This window comes from Rhinoderma darwinii, chromosome 1 (assembly GCF_050947455.1).
Source record: "Rhinoderma darwinii isolate aRhiDar2 chromosome 1, aRhiDar2.hap1, whole genome shotgun sequence".
Taxonomy (NCBI): Eukaryota; Metazoa; Chordata; class Amphibia; order Anura; family Rhinodermatidae; genus Rhinoderma; species Rhinoderma darwinii.
In genome coordinates this window covers 407,294,847-407,311,926 of record NC_134687.1, presented here as the reverse complement: position 1 = coordinate 407,311,926, position 17,080 = coordinate 407,294,847, and the positions used below count along the sequence as shown (strand labels likewise).

The 17,080-nt window shown below is 44.8% G+C and overlaps 1 protein-coding gene across 1 annotated transcript; it reads left to right on the top strand.

Annotated features, from left to right (window-relative positions):
- Positions 1 to 3,094: 3,094 nt before the first annotated feature.
- HAUS4 (HAUS augmin like complex subunit 4) lies at positions 3,095 to 15,558 on the top strand. Its single transcript, XM_075828931.1, has 9 exons — positions 3,095 to 3,207; positions 5,271 to 5,410; positions 6,380 to 6,511; positions 6,625 to 6,759; positions 6,853 to 6,949; positions 12,491 to 12,636; positions 14,429 to 14,559; positions 14,647 to 14,715; positions 14,795 to 15,558. Exons 1-9 carry the CDS (start codon positions 3,183 to 3,185, stop codon positions 14,976 to 14,978), a joined length of 1,059 nt encoding a protein of 352 aa, XP_075685046.1. The 5' UTR covers positions 3,095 to 3,182; the 3' UTR covers positions 14,979 to 15,558.
- The last annotated feature ends 1,522 nt before the right edge of the window (positions 15,559 to 17,080 follow it).

Here is a 17,080-nt window from a genome sequence, read left to right as displayed (position 1 = left end):
TGAATGGCTTCCGTCGATGAAGGGCGCTGATTGACAGGGAAAGTCATCCTTCCCAGCCAATCAGCGCCTTTCATAGACGCTTCGTTCAACCCCCAGGAGACCTGCGCAGAAGAAGAGAGCAGGTCTCCATTGCTGCCGGCCGGCGTGGGAGCGGGATTAAGGAGAGTTTAAATAGTTTATTTTATTGTAATAAAAAGTGTGTGGCACTATCTACAAGCGGGGCTTCATCTACAAGGGGGGCTTCATCTACGAGGGGGGCTTCATACAGGGGTGGGCTATCTATGGAGCACCATATACAGGGGTGGGCTATATCTACAGGGGGGCTATATACCAGGGGTGAGCTATCTATGGAGCACCATATACAGGGGTGGGCTATATCTACAGGGGAGCTATATACAGGGGTGAGCTATCTATGGAGCACTATATACAGGGGTGGGCTATATCTACAGGGGGGCTATATACAGGGGTGGGCTATCTGGAGCACTATATACAGGGGTGGACTATATGTGGAGCACTATATACAGGGGTGGGCTATCTGTGGAGCACTATAGGGGGAGCTATTTGTGGGACACTATATACAGGGGTGGGCTATATGGGGGTACTATCTATGGGGGGCACTATCTACAGGGGGCACAGAGTGTGTGTGTGTGTGTGTGTGTGTGTGTGTGTGTGTGTGTGTGTATGGTGATATAATTAGAGGTGCAGTGTATGGTCCTATTATATTTAGGGGCGTAGTGTGTGGTATAATGAGAACTTTATCTTTGTTTATAGGTGTAGAAATGTTGGAAAAGTGAGAAGCTGAAGATATCTGAGCGGCAAACTGCAGAAATGGGCTGTGACCGGGAGAAGTCATCATAGAGGTCTGGACCGGATGGAGAAAAAGAACTAGAATCTGAGACGTCACCGGTGAGTCACTTGATGTAAATGTTTATTCTGCCTCTAATCAGTATTGTAGTCACTGTATGATCTGCAGCGAGATGATTGATATGATTTCTTTTTTTGTGAAATATCAACTCCCAGCATATCCTTATCATTGTTCGGGCCATGCTGGGAGCTGTAGTTTTACGCCGTACATACCTATACGGCAGGGGTTGCACTAAATTGAGCTGTATTTGTGCTGGTGCTGTATATATGTACTGAGCTTGGTTCTGGTACTAATATATATATATATATATATATATATATATATATACACTGAACTTCGTTCTGGGGCTGTATTTATGTATTGAGCTTGGTTCTGTTACTGTATATATGTAATGAGCTGGGTCCGGGTGCTGTATATATATGTAATGAGCTTTGTTCTGGTGCTGTATATATGTAATGAGCTTTGTTCTGGTGTTGTGTATAGAACTATATTGCTTGTAAAATGTACAAATGTTTTTATGCTCGAGTTACATAAAAAGAAATGTGGAAAAGAGAGGACACGTCATTGATTGGTAGAGAACACAAACACGGCGAGGGGGAAGATGTTGGGAAAGAGATTGGGGGGGGGGCACGCCAAACTGAATCTTTGCCCCGGGTGCTGGAGAACCTAGCTACGCCTCTGTAAGAGACTACGAGGTCCAGTTGATGACCCTTTAGGCCTCATGCACACGACCGTAGCCATGTGCACGGCCGTGATCTTCGGGTCGGCCGGCCGCGGAGTGACAGCCGCGAGTCGCCCGCAAATCACGGGCCGTGCACATGGCAGCGGCCATTATTTCCTATGAGCCTGGACTGCAGAACACGGCCGTAATAAGACTTGCCCGTTCTTTCTGCGGTGCGGGCTCCTGGGCCATGCAGGGACCGTGGATACCTCGGTCGTGTGCATGGGCCCATAGAAATGAATGGGGCCGCAGTTCTCCCGTGGATTTTCGGTGGAATTGCGGCCGCAAAAGCACGTTCGTGTGCATGAGGCCTAACACTTCCTAGTGCACTCCAGAACCCCTCATCCATGCAGAACATTGCATCATAGTGCACCCAGAACCCCTCATCCCTGCAGAGCATTGCATCCTAGTGCACTCCAGAACCCCTAATCCATGCAGAATTGCATCCCAGTGCACTCTAGAACCCCTCATCCATGCAGAACATTGCATCGTAGTGCACCCAGAACCCCTCATCCCTGCAGAGCATTGCATCCTAGTGCACTCCAGAACCCCTCATCCATGCAGAACATTGCATCCTAGTGCACTCCAGAACCCCTCATCCCTGCAGAGCATTGCATCCTAGTGCACCCAGAACCCCTCAGCCCTGCAGAGCGTTGAATCCTAGTGCACTCCAGAACCACTCATCCCTGCAGGGCAATGCATCCTAGTGCACTCCAGAACCCCTCATCCCTGCAGGGCAATGCATCCTAGTGCACTCCAGAACCCCTCATCCATGCAGAGCATTGCATCCTAGTGCACTCCAGAACCCCTCATCCCTGCAGAGCATTGCATCCTAGTGCACTCCAGAACCCCTCATCCCTGCAGAGCATTGCATCCTAGTGCACTCCAGAACCCCTCATCCCTGCAGAGCATTGCATCCTAGTGCACTCCAGAACCCCTCATCCCTGCAGAGCATTGCATCCTAGTGCACTCCAGAACCCCTCATCCCTGCAGAGCATTGCATCCTAGTGCACTCCAGAACCCCTCATCCCTGCAGAGCATTGCATCCTAGTGCACTCCAGAACCCCTCATCCATGCAGAGCATTGCATCCTAGTGCACACAGAACCCCTCAACCCTGCAGAGCATTGCATCCCAGTGCACCAAGAGCCCCACATACATGCAGAGCATTGCATCCCCAGGAAAACTGTGCATCCCAGTCTACAAAAAGTTACCAGTCCACGCAGAGCATTGCATCCAAGTGCACCCACAGACCCCAGTTGTCCTGCAGAACATTGCATCCCCACGAGGACAGTGCACCCAGGTCCTCAGTCTCTGCAATGCACCCACAGAAAGACAGCGCAATAAGTTCCAGTTTTCGCAGAACATTGCATCCCAGAACACGTAGACTACTCCACACACAGTCCCCCAGCACCTGCAGAGTATTGCATCCCCAAGAAGACACTCGTGGCTGACCTCCTGTTGGTGCTATTCCAGTATACAACTACCTTTCTAGCAAGCTCCTCCCCCGCAAGAGTCTGGTCACATGGGCATGACGTCATCTGAGGGCCTTTCGCCCGCTAGGACATAGCATCTACCCTGCTGTTCGCGCGGTGAGGATGTCATCTCGGAGCCTGCAGTATGGTAAGGACACACGTGCTCCATGCCGCGGTCACACAGCAAGCGTCTAGGCGCCGGTGTGTTCATCATAGGTAGCAGCTTGTGCAGAACTTTGTGTCCATAAGCCCCGCCCTCAATAGAACGTCAGTCAGAGTAGCCTAGCTGTATCTCCCCCTGAATAGTGTAGGACTGTAGTGCCGGATACATAGACTTCCCTGCCCAGTTGTACAGTATCGTCTGGTGACATATTGATGAAGTGCTGCTTGACCACTTCTTACCTATGTCTGAGATTCCAAAGATTGGCAACAATGATATTCCCTCCACTTTCAGGATGACAACCCCTGTCCATATGGCTAAGTTCACACAGAGTTTTTTGATGTGGAAACTGTGCCAAAAAACTCGTCAAAAATGGCCCGAAAATGCCTCCCGTTGATTTCAATGGGAGGCGGGAGCGGTTTTCTCTCGCGAGCGGTAAAACCGCCTCGCGGGAGAAAGAAGCGACATGCCCTATCTTCGGGCGTTTCCGCCTCTGACCTCCCATTGACTTCAATGGGAGGCAGAGAAAGCTTATTTCGTGGAGTTTCTGTGGTACTTACAGCAGAGCATGCGTAATCTCACGAGATCTCGCTGTAAATGACAGGTTACAGCGAGATTACGCATGCTCTGCTGTAAATCCCACACAAACGTTACCGAAGTGTCGGAATTGTGAATAGACATCTCGTCCTGGCTGGAAGGAATGTCTATTCACTGTCTAAACACTTCAGTATCGTTAATATGTCAGTATAAGGGTGGATTCACACGAACGTGTATTTCGTCCGTGCGGGCCGCGTGGTTTTCACGCGCCACGCACAGACCAATACAAGTCTATGGGGCAGTACAGACAGTCCGTGCTTTTTGCGCACCGTTTGTCCGCTGCGCAAAAAGTGCGACATGGCCAATATCTCCGCGTATTTTGCGCATCACGCACCCATTGAAGTCAATGGGTGCGTGAAAACCACGCAGGTCGCACGGAAGCACTTCCGTGCGAACTGCCTGTTTCGCGCACCAGCTGTCAAAAGAATGAATGTAAACAGAAAAGCACCACGTGCTTTTCTGTTTACAAACATCCAAATGGCGTGTCATAATGATGGCGACTGCGCGAAAATCACGCAGCCGCGCATCATATGATGCTGCCTCACGGAGCAGGCAAGTGGCTTTTGCGCAGGCAAAACCCAGCGTGTTTTGCGTGCGCAAAAACGCCACGCACGTCTGAATCAGCCCTACGACAGCACATCGTGATCTAGCAGGATCCCTATGCGCTGAGGAAATGAATGGAGAGAAGTGTATGACGCTGATTGGTCACTGATTGGTCAGTGTCATACACTCCTCTGTACAACACCCACCTGGTCAATAAGACACTCATTAGCATAAAGCGAATATAGGTCATAACTCCGTCAAAAATGATAGTTTTTCTAAATAAAAAACACTGCTGTAATCTACATTACAGCGCCGGTCACATCATGTACAAGATAGGCCACTTATAATGTGGTGACAGAGCCTCTTTATTACTAGGACCACTGTTATCTACATTACAGCGCCGGTCACATCATGTACAAGATAGGCCACTTATGTGGGGACAGATCCTCTTTAAAGGAAATCTGTTAGCCGTTTTGAGGCCTCCAAACTGCTGACCGCACGATATAGGGGGGGCATTGTAAAAATACCTTTTGTCTAGACATCGATGTTTAACCCCGGCGCTGCGTTCGCAAGTGTGACATGGGCACTTGATGTGCTAGTGATCCTTGGCTCTCCTCACGGCATGCTGCCAGCCTCGCCCCTCTTCTCTGAGTGACGGTTCTAGAGGTCTCCTGATTAGCTGCTAAAGCCGTCACTTATAGCAGAGAGTGGCACTTGCGACCGCCGTGAGAGCTAAACATAGTTACTAATGTTACAATGTCCTCCCCTATATCGCGCTGTCAGCAGTTTTGAGGTCTCAATCATGTGAAAAGATTCCTTTTAGCACAAGATACAATTGTTAGACTCTATGTCCTCAGGACTTTGACATCTTACTCTGTTATACAAATCGATATATTTTTTCCCCCTTTCAGTGAATGGCTGTCTTCCAATGCTTCAGTTAGAGGAAGAAGATCTAGAGGGGAATCCACAGTTCAGTAAACTTTTATTAGAACTTTGCCAGATTCTGGAGCCAAGTGGTGCTAGTGCCAGGCTATGCCAGGAGTTGGAGGAGGTAATTACTCTGTGTACATTTATTTCTAAAGGCAATTTGCCCCTTATAGGGATGTATGTAGAGTCTTTCTGGGATGATTTGCTCACCATCTCTTTGTTTATAATCTCCGCACTGTTGCACGGCAGGTGTGCAGTACAGACTGTCATAAAACAGACTACAGTCTGCTGATGGGGAAGCTGTAGGGAGTTAGATTTCCCCTGACTACCCTGCTGTATTGTCACAAGGCTCTGACAGATGACGGTACCTATTAGGATAATTTATATATCAGGATCCGTGATAATCCTTCACATTTTACGGAAATTACCGGAGCCAATCAAATGTTACATTAAGAAGAATTTACTTTTATTTTTAACAAAAATATTCTTATCCAGTCCTCGGGCCGGGCAGCACAGGAACTGGTAGGGGAATGACTAAGTTTTTGTTTCTTCTGTATTGAGACTGTAGGTTACACTCTGCTTATAATCGCCTGTCATCGCCATGTTTCTAATCCTACAAGGCTATTTTAATGATCCTATAACTCTATGTAATGTGTAGAGGTGGTTTAGTCTAGTCTTGTGTTATATCCTCTCATTTCTGAGTATCCTGAGATATTGCACCCTTTTTTAATGTCACCTCTATGTTGCCTATCCTTGAATATAGTTGTGATTCACTGAAAGCACTATTTAAAGCGGCTCAGTGTTTGTCTTGACTAATGTCCCTCTCTTGCTGGTTTCCGTCGGTCACATTTCATCAGCACAAGGTAACGGTGAAATCTCGGCCTTAAGGCATTTTTATAGCAACGAATAATGGTCCCAAGGACAGGGAACCGTACGCCGCAATCTTAAGTCATGTTGATAGAAAATTGGAAGCTCCACCATAGCCCTCGCAGCACTTATCTGTACTACCTGCATGGTTGAGAGTCCGCTTTCGGATGACCACGCTTCACAGGTTTCCCATACCCATGGTTTTCTGACTACCCTTTTGTTTAAGGCACAAAGAGAGCTACGACTGCAGAGGAAGGTTTGGCTCCGGTCTGAAGTTATTCATCGGCTGATACAGGAGATATTAATAGACTTGCAGGTGAAGAAGCAGCAGGGCACTATAACCGATGAGGAGCACAAGGTTGGTATTTGACTTCTGTTCCTGGCGTCTTTTGATGATTGATCATTTACCTTAAATATCACTTAGCCTTTTTACGTCTTTCGCCTTTTCTCTTTCATAATCACCGTGCGCAGTTTCATGATGGCCTTCAGCAGTGTTTATTGGTCTCAGAATGCTCACATCTTCTGACTTCTAATTCAGAGCCTGGTTCTGTACCGCTTCTTGGATTGGAGACGCAAGACCTGCATGGACTTCTGCCATCACATATGGTGACCTAAAGCTAATATCTCTCCTGACGCTGCATAAGGTCTTGTCTCTTTTTTTATTTTTTGTGATATGTGACTGGTCCACTCTCATTTCAGGATGTTCTCTGGATAAGAGAGCGATGGCACAAGCAGCTGGAAGAGGCCCTTCGAAAGAAATGCTTTACTTTTTTGTCATTTCACCAACCAGAAACAGGTGTGTTCACATTCGTTGTCCTGCATGCTCTGATATCCCTGAGGTTTCATCTCCGGATATATGGTAGATGCGTGTTATCCCCATGATCGGGCAGCACTATGGAATGGATATGATGATCTGTATCTCAACTCAAATTCAAAATGCTTACAGTAATACTTCATGCAAAAACTGAAAATACAGCTATTGCTCTGAGCAGAGGTGCCTAACCCATCGCCAAAGTTTTAGTTACGTGGTCCCAAACGATCAGGCAATCCTCGGGTGTTTTCTGGCAGGCCTCTCCTGCCTGCCTGTGCGCTTAGAGCCATGGTATCAGTTGTCATGACCCGCCCCGAAACCTGGATAGGAAGTGACTCACTAGATGAGCAGGTTTTACAGTATACAAGTTCCTGGGCAGGCCATGACAACCGCTGCCCGGCATCAGAGCATACAGGCGGTCTGCCAGAAAACACTGGTGGATCCCATGAATAGCAGGGACTAAATAAGTAAGACTTTGGCGCTCGGTTGGACACCTCTATTTTAGGCAATCGCTATATTTTCAACTTTTGCCCCATTTATCACTTTAATTACTAAAAGGGGTTATTTCAAGAATCGTCAATTATCACCTATTCATAGGATAGGTGACAATTGTCTGACCGCTGAGGGCTTCACCGCTGGAACCCCCACCGTTTGCAAGAGGGTCCCGAACCCCCATTCCTCCTCTCTGCAACCCCTGCAGTAAGGAGTAGCTTGAATGGAGCATTTGTAGTGTCTTTAATTATTCCCTGTCGACTTCAAGCTAATATCTGGCCGCAAAAAGTGGTGTTTTTCCTCAAAACGCTGGGTGTGAAGCCACCATTAGTGCAGTCCCATGCCTTCTCATTCCTTCCTGCACCTATTTAACATGAGTCTTAATAGAAGATTTAGAGAATTAAAGCAGTGATGTGACTAGTTGCTATGTTTTTTTATTAATTTATTTTTTTAACCGTTTTATACAAGTCCGTTTAGGACCTGTCCTCTCGTGACATGTCTCGTTTGGTAAATACTTGTATTCCCCATGAACAACAATGCTGGAGTGTCTTTTCATAGAACTCTGCGCTGTCAATTCTGTTATTCCTCCTAGACATTTATGAATAAATTGACAACTGGGTGTTACCATAGAGCAGTGTCAGCCAGTGTAGGGACAAGCCCTTAGCCATGTTGTCAATGTATTCATAAATGTCTAAGAGGAATAATGGGAACGGCACATAACATACACAGTATTATGGGCAATACAAGTATGCACTAAAACAGATGTCCGGATAGTTGATAGGTCCTTTTCAAAGTGTCTTTTGCTTTATAGTGTTTTGCTGTATTCTCCAAGAACAAATGAGACAATCTAGATTAGGTATTTTATACATATAGTGCTGTGCGAAAGTATCCACCCCCTTAGTGATTTTAAATTCGATGTTATGTAATGGAATTGACAAAATAGTAAAAATTGTTGAAGTGCGATTGAAAAAAAATAACTTGTTAAAAAAAAAAAAAAAATACTAAAAACTGAAGAGTTTTTATGTATTTATCCCATTTGCTATGAAACCCCTAAATAAGATCTGGTCAAGCCAATTTAGGCCCTGTTCACATCATGTTAGTTTTTAGTTGGAGGACGTTAGTGGGATACATTGCACCAACCCCCCCCCCCCCTGTACAGAGCGCTACCTGAAGCCCTGTGCCTGGAGGAAGCTCCTGACGTCACTCTCCATATATGGACAATGATGTCAGGAGCTACAATGCCAGAGTCCCCGGCCAAAGTGTCGGCAACACTCTGGCTGGGAAATCCGGCCCTGGAGAAGCCCCTTATGTTCCTGTCTATATATGGACAGTGACGTCGGGAGCTTTGCGATGCTGAAGTTCCCCGCCAGAGAGTTTGCAATTCTCTGTCGGGAGAACCAACAAGATTTTCAAAGTCCACTTCCTTCAAAAAAAGGTATACTGACTTCTACCAGCACGATGGAGCCCAAAGGGACACTTTGTTTGGTCTATGTCAGGCTAATGTAGCCCTATGGACACGTGTATGCATTTAAAGTGTCACATGATCTGTCACATGATGTCAGCATAAATACACCTGTTCTGAAATGCACTTGAGTTCCAAATATTCCAAACTTTGAACATCCCACGGAGCACCATTAAATAAATTATAACAAAATGGAAAGAATATGACACAATTACAAACCTGACCAGAGAATGCCATCCACCAAAACTCACAGACCGGGCAAGGAGGGCATCAATCGCAGATTCCAAAATTACACCAACAATACCACTGAAGGAGCTCCAAAGATCCACAGCGGAGATGGAAGTATATGTTCATAGGATCGCTATAAGCCGTACACTCCACAGAGTGGAGCTTTATGGAAGAGTGGCCAGAAAAAGCCATTGCTTAATGAAAAACATAAGAAAACACGTTTTACCCTTAACCAAACGCCATGTGGCAGACTCCCCAAACACATGGAAGGAGGTTCTCTGGTCAGATGAGACTAAAATTGAAACCCTGTGTAGCGCAAACCAAACACTACACCTTCGCCCCAAGAGCACCATTCCCACAGTGAAGCATAGTGGTGGCAGCATCATGACTTGGGGATGCTTTTCATCGACAGGGACAGACTTTGATATTCGGGTAGCAGCCATCTAGCAACCACTAGTGGGCAAAAAGGCTGCCTCCTAAAGTGCCGTCGGAGATCGCGGCAATGGGTTGGCCATGATCACGTGACACCAGTCTCACGATATCGCGGGATTAGTGTCAGCATTTTTGGCAGTAAATACAGGGCAATGCTTGATGAAAAACCTGTTTCGGTCTTGAGACTCCGACGGAGGTTCACCTTCCTAGAGGACTATGACCCTAAACATACTGGTAGAGCTACACTGGAGTGGTTTAAGGGAAACATTTATATGTCTTGGAACTACCTAGTCAAAACCCAGACCTCAATCCAATTGAGAATCTTTGGCATGACTTGAAGACCGCTGTATACCACACAACACGTCTTACTTGAAGGAGTTGGAGCAGTTTTGCCTGAAAGAAAGGGCACAAATCCCAGTGTCTAGATGTGATAAGCTAAGGGCTAGTTCACATGGAATTTTGAGGCAGATTTTTCTGCCTGCAAAAAACTCTGTGTGAACATGGCCTAATAGAGACAGCATCTGTTATTGCAGTAAAATGCGGCTCCACAAGGTGAATACTTATGCACAATAACAAATTTATTGTTTCTGTCATAGTAAAAAATATGTTGCACCTTCAAATTGGTAGGTATGTTGTGTGAATCAAATGGTACAAACCCCCCAAAAAATCCATTTTAATTCCAGGTCGTAATGCAAAAAACAACATCAAAGGGGTGAATACTTTTGCAAGGCACGGTGTGCTGCACATTATACTGGCTAAAGCTGATCCATGAACAACACGGTTTGTTGACCAAGCACTATGATTAGAACATGCCTACTTGATTTTGTGTATATGAACCAATATTTTAGAGGTTTTTTTTTTTGGGGCTTTTTTCTATTACATTTTATTCGGATAATTAGTAGTATTACCTTAATTGTTTTTGACCATAACTTCTTTAACCACTTCCTGACCACCCATAGACAATAAACATCCGGGGGTCCGCAATTAACTTTACAGGGCCGTTCCATAACGTCCTGCAGAGTTAGCAGGTTTGCCGCCCCCTGGCGGCCTTTAGCTCAGCTTGGTCTCCGGTCGTGTGATCGTTGTGACAACCTGTCACAACGATCACATTGCTCCGAACAGACAGCTGATATCACAAAGCTTTCACCCGGAGACCACTCCTTGGCCACGCACGACACAGCTCGACCAGCCAAAGATCACGATGTCCTGTAGCGCTTACATGCCGACTGTGAGGGGCTCTGTGATACAGCTGTCTAGCGACAGCTGTTATCACGGAGCTTTCACCCGGAGACCACTCAGCGTGGTCTCCGGTCATGTGATCATTATGTCAACTTGTCACAACGATCACATTGCTCCGAACAGCAGCGCTTACGCGCAGACTGTGAGGAGCTCCGTGATACAGCAGTCTAGAGACAGCTGATGTCACGGAGTTATCACCCAGAGACCACTCAGTGGCCAAGCACGACTTTGGCCACGCACGACACATGTAATAAAAGTCAATGTGGTCGTGTCGCAACGCGCAAGTTGCCATGACATGACCGTTGCAAGAAATCCAAACTGTCGTGTCGCAGTTACTTGCAGGTCGCAACGTGACCACATTGACTTTCATTACTTGCGGTGTAGGCTATGGGACATAGAGTTCTTAGGTCGGACAACCTGTACATGGAGTATTTTGCAGGCAGAAAAAAATCTGCCTCAAAATTTCTGAAGGAATTTTGAGGCAGATTTTGACCTGTCTGCACTTTTTTGCCGTGTTTTTCGGCTGAGGCCACTGAGGAACGCGGGCGTAAAACGCTTCTTCTGCCTCCCAGCCGCCCAGGAAAGAACAAACATTTCGGCTGTATATTGGTGTGATTCCGATGCGGTTTCCACGTCAAAATCCGCACCAAAAAACTCTGTGTGAATTGGGCCTTAGGGTGACTTTAGATGTGGCGGATTCACTGCAAATTTTACCTGCAGATTTGCGCAGGCAAAGTCTGCAGCGGATTACAGTACAAGGCAAGTAGATGAGATTTTACAAAACATCTGCATGCTGCAGGCATTTTACACAGCAAATTTTCAAATCTTTGATATGTCGTTAAATTAATACCTTGGGTCTACTTTCCATAAGATAATCATTTTTGGGGTGTCAAAGGGGTTTTCCAGTCCACAAAAATTGATGGCCTATCCTCCGGATAAGGCCCTATTCACACGACCGGGTTTCCCGGCCATTTGGTGGCCGTTCAAAAAACGGCCGCAATGGCACATGCCCTATTGTAATACTGTGAACCACCGCTACCAAGTGGATCTGCGATTCACAGTGTGAGCAGTAAAGGAAATGAAGGGGTAGCAGCGCTCGTATAAGCACTGTGGCCCCTTCAAAACAGCCGATTGACTGGGGTGCCGGGTGTCAGACCCTGACCAATCAGATATTGATGGCCTATCCTAAAGATCAGTTTTTGGACTGGGAACGTTACAACATATGTAATGGTCGTATGGTGTCAGCGAACCAGCTTTAGAATTTTTCTCTCTAAAAGCCAGTATGCGCACCATTCATTGTAAGCGCCAGCGTGTAAGAAATGAACACATATTTGGAATAGTTGAAGTCGGTAGATGTTGCCAAATATGTATTCAGGTGTGTTTACCCAGTGGTATGCCCCAGGTGTAAAAAAAATAAAATCACACATTTCACACCTTTTTTCAACTTTATTTTCCATTTTTCCTTCCATATTTAAAAAAAAAAAGTTAAATATATCTATATATATATAATATATGGAAGCCCAATATGTTCTGAGAAAAACAAGACCAAATACATGTGGGTTGGAAAAATAATAGAACAACAATTTGCTTTTAAATTGGCACTCCGCTAAAACTTAAAAATGGGCCTGGTCAGGAAGTGGTTAAAAATAATGTAATGCCTGATTATGTCTCAGATGAGGAAGGCGAAGTTCTTCGTGCAGCAAAAGCTCTTCGTCTGGCCAATACACTGGAGGATGAAAAGAGAAGGCTAAAGAATGAACAAGAAAAGCATCAGGAAATGGGGGCCTTGCTTGAAAAGCATCAGGAGATGTATCCCGCAGTAAGTCAATGGGGAGAATCTTCATATATGTGCATGCTGTGGTTAATGGCTATATTTTACACGTCACTGGAAACTTACAATTGACCCGTCTGTAAAGAATATTTGTATAGACATCATATTTTGATATCAGAACCTGACGATTATACAGATGAGTTGTGCTATATAGGCAGCAGCTGAGGTGTGTATTAGATGGAATATTGGCGTTCTGTTACCTGTATAACTGCACTCGGCCAACAGTAACTTCCTCTTTCTGCAAAAAAAAGTTGCAGTCACCGGGTTTTAACATTGTATAATAAATGTCCCACGTATCTGAGGTACCATTTTTGTTTGTTAATTGACGTAAAACTCTACTTTATTTCTACAAAGAGGTTCCCCAGCAGCTGAAATGTACATTTAAAGGGTAACTAAACTTTCAAAAAAATGCGGAATGTCATAGTGAGTGGGGATCTGAGCACTGAGCGCCTCATCAATCTCTAAAAGAAAGCGCCAGAAGCAATCAGGTGTGCGCTCTGTTGCTGCGTTTATGGTCGGCTTTCCTCGGAAAGCCCAGCGAGTGGTGTACAGGCTCAATAGAAAGTTTGAGTCCATACACCGCTTGCTCGGCTTTATGAGGAAAGCCGATCAGAGATGAAGCGGCACAGCGCTCATCCAAGTGCCTCTGCCTCTTCATTTTATTGATCGTGGGGGTCTCAGTGCTCGGACCCCCACCGATCAAAGCCGAACATGTCACTGCATGTCAAAAGTTTATTGAAAGTTTAGTTACCCTTTGAAGCTGCCCCAGTGTAGAAATCCAACAGTGCTGTAGGACATTTTTTTGAGAAAATTATTAACGACCAGGCCTATTTTGCCCTTCACAACCAAGAATTTGTTTTTGATTTTGCATCACCGTATTCCAAGACCCATAACATTTGTATATTTCTGTCAATGTGGCGGTATGTGGGCTCGGTTTTATTATAATTTTTGGGGGATTGGAAAAGTTCCGCCGTTTGTTGTTTTTTTTTTTTGTTACGGCGTTCACAATGCGGTTTAAATAAGGTGTTCACTTTTATTGTTCGATGGCGGCGTTACAATTTTTTTTAATTTTATTTTTTTATGCTTTTACAAAATATGAACCACTTTTGTTTTATAGAAATTTGTAGATTTTTTTTTTTTTACTGTGCGCTTTTTTTTAAAATTTATTTTGAATAAACTTTAACTCTATTTCCTTTCATTTATTTTTTTGTTTGTCACACTGGGGGCTTACCTCTAATATGTACACAGCCATGGCAGGCCTGGGTACCTTTGTTAGGCCACCAGCTGCCATGGCAACCCACTGGAAAACGCGTTAGTGGGCTGCCGATGGATGACAGAGGGATTCCCCTCGCCCTCTGTTAAAACACCTAAATGCCTCGAGCGCTATTGACTGCGGCATTTAATGGGATCCCAGTCGTTGAATCCGGCTGTCATTCTTTGCTGCGCGATTACCATCAAGTACTTGTGCGTCAGGATTCGGGAAGGGAATAAGAATATTAGATCTAACTAGGACTTACACAAACAATCTGTATGCACAGCACCTCACACAGTACATCAAAGAGCCATGGCAGAGGGTTTGTTTTCCTGGGAAATCCAATATGATCAATGATTGTCTGTACGCTTGAGAGCCAGAATCTCCCTAGTGGGCTTAAAGGAGAATAGTAATAAAGTTTCTACTAATGCAGTGGATTTTCCAGGTTTGGCAAGTAAATTATGCTTTTCTGGGGAGGGAAAAGCCACCATACGTTTCCAAGTCTCATTGGTTGTTGTTGTATTTTAGGTGCTGTTGCGGTGCCTTTCACTTCTCCGGCAGGCTGCCTCTGATCTCCGTCTTCAGGCACAATCTGATATAGATAGGATGAATGCTGAATACCTGGAAGCAAAGACTAATGCGTTGTTTTTAAAATTACGGTAAGAGTGATTCAGTGGTTGAAGCCTGTCAATTATTCTCTGTTATTTCGCTTTGATCAACCTCCCCCTATTTCTTTTCTCTCGCAGGATGGAAGAGCTTCAAGTTCTCACAGACACTTACACTCCAGAGAAGGTTAAAGTTCACCGATACATCAGGTAAGGGAGGGAAAAATAATAAGAAATAGAAAAAGGAAAAACCGCAATAAAACAACTCTTCACTTCTGCGATATTCCAGGTCCACTTTGGAGGCTGCTGTAAAATCTCAGAAGACTGAACTATCCGCATCTAGTCAGATTCTTGCCTCTTATGAATTCCTGGGCACAAAATTTGAGGAGCTGGTCCAAGAATATACCCGTCTAAGAGATAAAATTAAGGACAATTGCTGGGCGATTCAGGAACTCAGCAAAACGCTACCCTGAGAAATAAAAAAAAGAATCCGGAGTTTAAATGCCAGCTATTCCAACCGGGAAACACAGCCGTGGTCTCTTTTGCCGAGCAGAACTCGCAGGAGTAGAAATGGTCTTCGGTTTTCGTTGTGTAATATGTAGGAAATGTGCTCTGGATTTTTGAATAATGCCATTTCTCGGAGATGATTTTCCTTGCACCGATGGTTTGTCTTTCTGTACATAATCTGTATGTGTAATGTGAAGCTCTGGTTTGTTTATTCTAGTAGGTAACCGTATTCTGCGATTTCTCTCCGGAGCCGTCGTTCTAACCCTGCAGGGCAGCAGCCTGCGGATGTTGTCACCTGAATCCAGGCAGAAATCCAGCTGTCTGCTTCTTTGAATGAACCATTCATAAATGTTATGATTTCCACATTATAAGAATCCTCCCACTTGCTAACCGTGGAATTCCAAAATTATTATATTTGGGATTTCTTAATGTAGGATTTTCCAGTACTTTCCAGCACAGCTTCACTCTAGGACACTGTACATACTATACATTTTTTTTCTAATGTTAATGATTTAACGTAATGCACTGTAAACAAATTGCTTAAAGATAAATGTCATTGAAATGAAGCGGAATGGAAATGTATTTAAAGTGGTTTTTCAACTTCATACAAATCTGGCCAAGGGGAGGAATGCAATTAAAAAGCTTTTACTCCTGCAGCTTTTACTCTCTTCGCGCTCTTTGTCTACATGGCTGCAGTGAGGGTGTGCCCTTATACCCATGTGATCACTGCAGCCAACCACTGGCCTATGCAGTCCCGCGCTATATACTACTGTGGCCATTGATTGGCTGCAGCACCTTGGCAAGATGGTTGATGAAACCCTTTAATTCCTTTTGGAAGAGCTTAAAGTGAAACTCGGGGTACATTTTCAAAATGAGTACTTCTAGGGTAAGGTAAAATACCAGGGCCACTATTTATTTGACTATGGTCCGTCAAATGTAAGTTTCCAAGATACTCTGTACACTACAGTCATTAACGCCACAAGAAACAACAAAATGGCTGCATCTTACTGGTCTGCACAGGAGAAGTTGCCGAAAACCATGCTCCGTTCTTCCAACATCATTCATCAACTATTGGCTGAAGCTGCACCTTAGACTTCCTTCTCTGCCTGCCTCCTGCAAAATACTGGTAATACTGTCCCAAATATAATAGTCCCAAATCCTCAACGAGTCATAAAAGAATGAAACCACTGTAGTGATCCAATAAGATATTACCAAACCTCCAAAAAATCGGCAGAGGAAAAGATGGGACTCCTTTGGTACCGCAGGTGTTGTTTTTCTAGACATAGATATGATATCTGTATGTCGTGTGTCCTGATCAACCTCAAAACATGCAACATACAGTTCTCAGAGGGTAAAACAATTAGCTTTTTTTTTTTTTATACTCCCAAAGCAATGAAAACTGATCCTACCAGGAAGAAACACTTACTACAGGAGCGAAACTTCCAGTTTCCCTTTAATTTCTTAGCAGTTCTGGAAGATCTTATCAGCCGGTAAACCAATTGATAGCTAGAATGATTTTATTGTAAGAGATTAAAGGGGTTATCTGGTTTGGTAATATTTTTTACAAACGGCTGCAAATATGGACTGAAAAGCAAGTTCTATCTTGCAAGTGCTATTCTTTCCCCTAGCGATCCGGCGCCGATGCTACGGCGGCCCTCTTGTGCTTGTTTACGTGTGGGCAGCGTGTGACCACTGCAGCCAATCGGAGAGCTCAGTGATCGTATGTTGTATTCCTAGCATGAATGCTGGGCGCCATGATGCCAGGAATACGACACATCACTGCTGAGCTCTCTGATTGGCTCCAGCGGTCACCTTCTGCCCTCGTGTAAACAAACCTGGGATGACCCCCAGGGTATCAGTGCTGGATCACCAGGGGAAAGAATAGGGGAGTACAGAATGTGTTGTTTTTTTCTGTTTGTTTTTTTTATACTAGGGCGTTTGTAAAAACGTTTAATAATCAGGAATAACCCCTTTATGTAGAATTGGGCTGTCCAGCAAAGCATTTGGCAATTTTTATTTTTTTTAAAAAAGTCAAAAATAATTTGTTTATGTAGAAACGACATCACTA

Excerpts from the sequence above, each read along its gene's own strand:
- HAUS4 (XM_075828931.1), top strand. The coding sequence starts at position 3,183 with ATGTCATCTCGGAGCCTGCAGTATG. Across the intron at positions 6,950-12,490 it reads ATTTCACCAACCAGAAACAG|ATGAGGAAGGCGAAGTTCTT; the intron begins GTGTGTTCACAT and ends ATTATGTCTCAG. Across the intron at positions 12,637-14,428 it reads ATCAGGAGATGTATCCCGCA|GTGCTGTTGCGGTGCCTTTC; the intron begins GTAAGTCAATGG and ends GTTGTATTTTAG.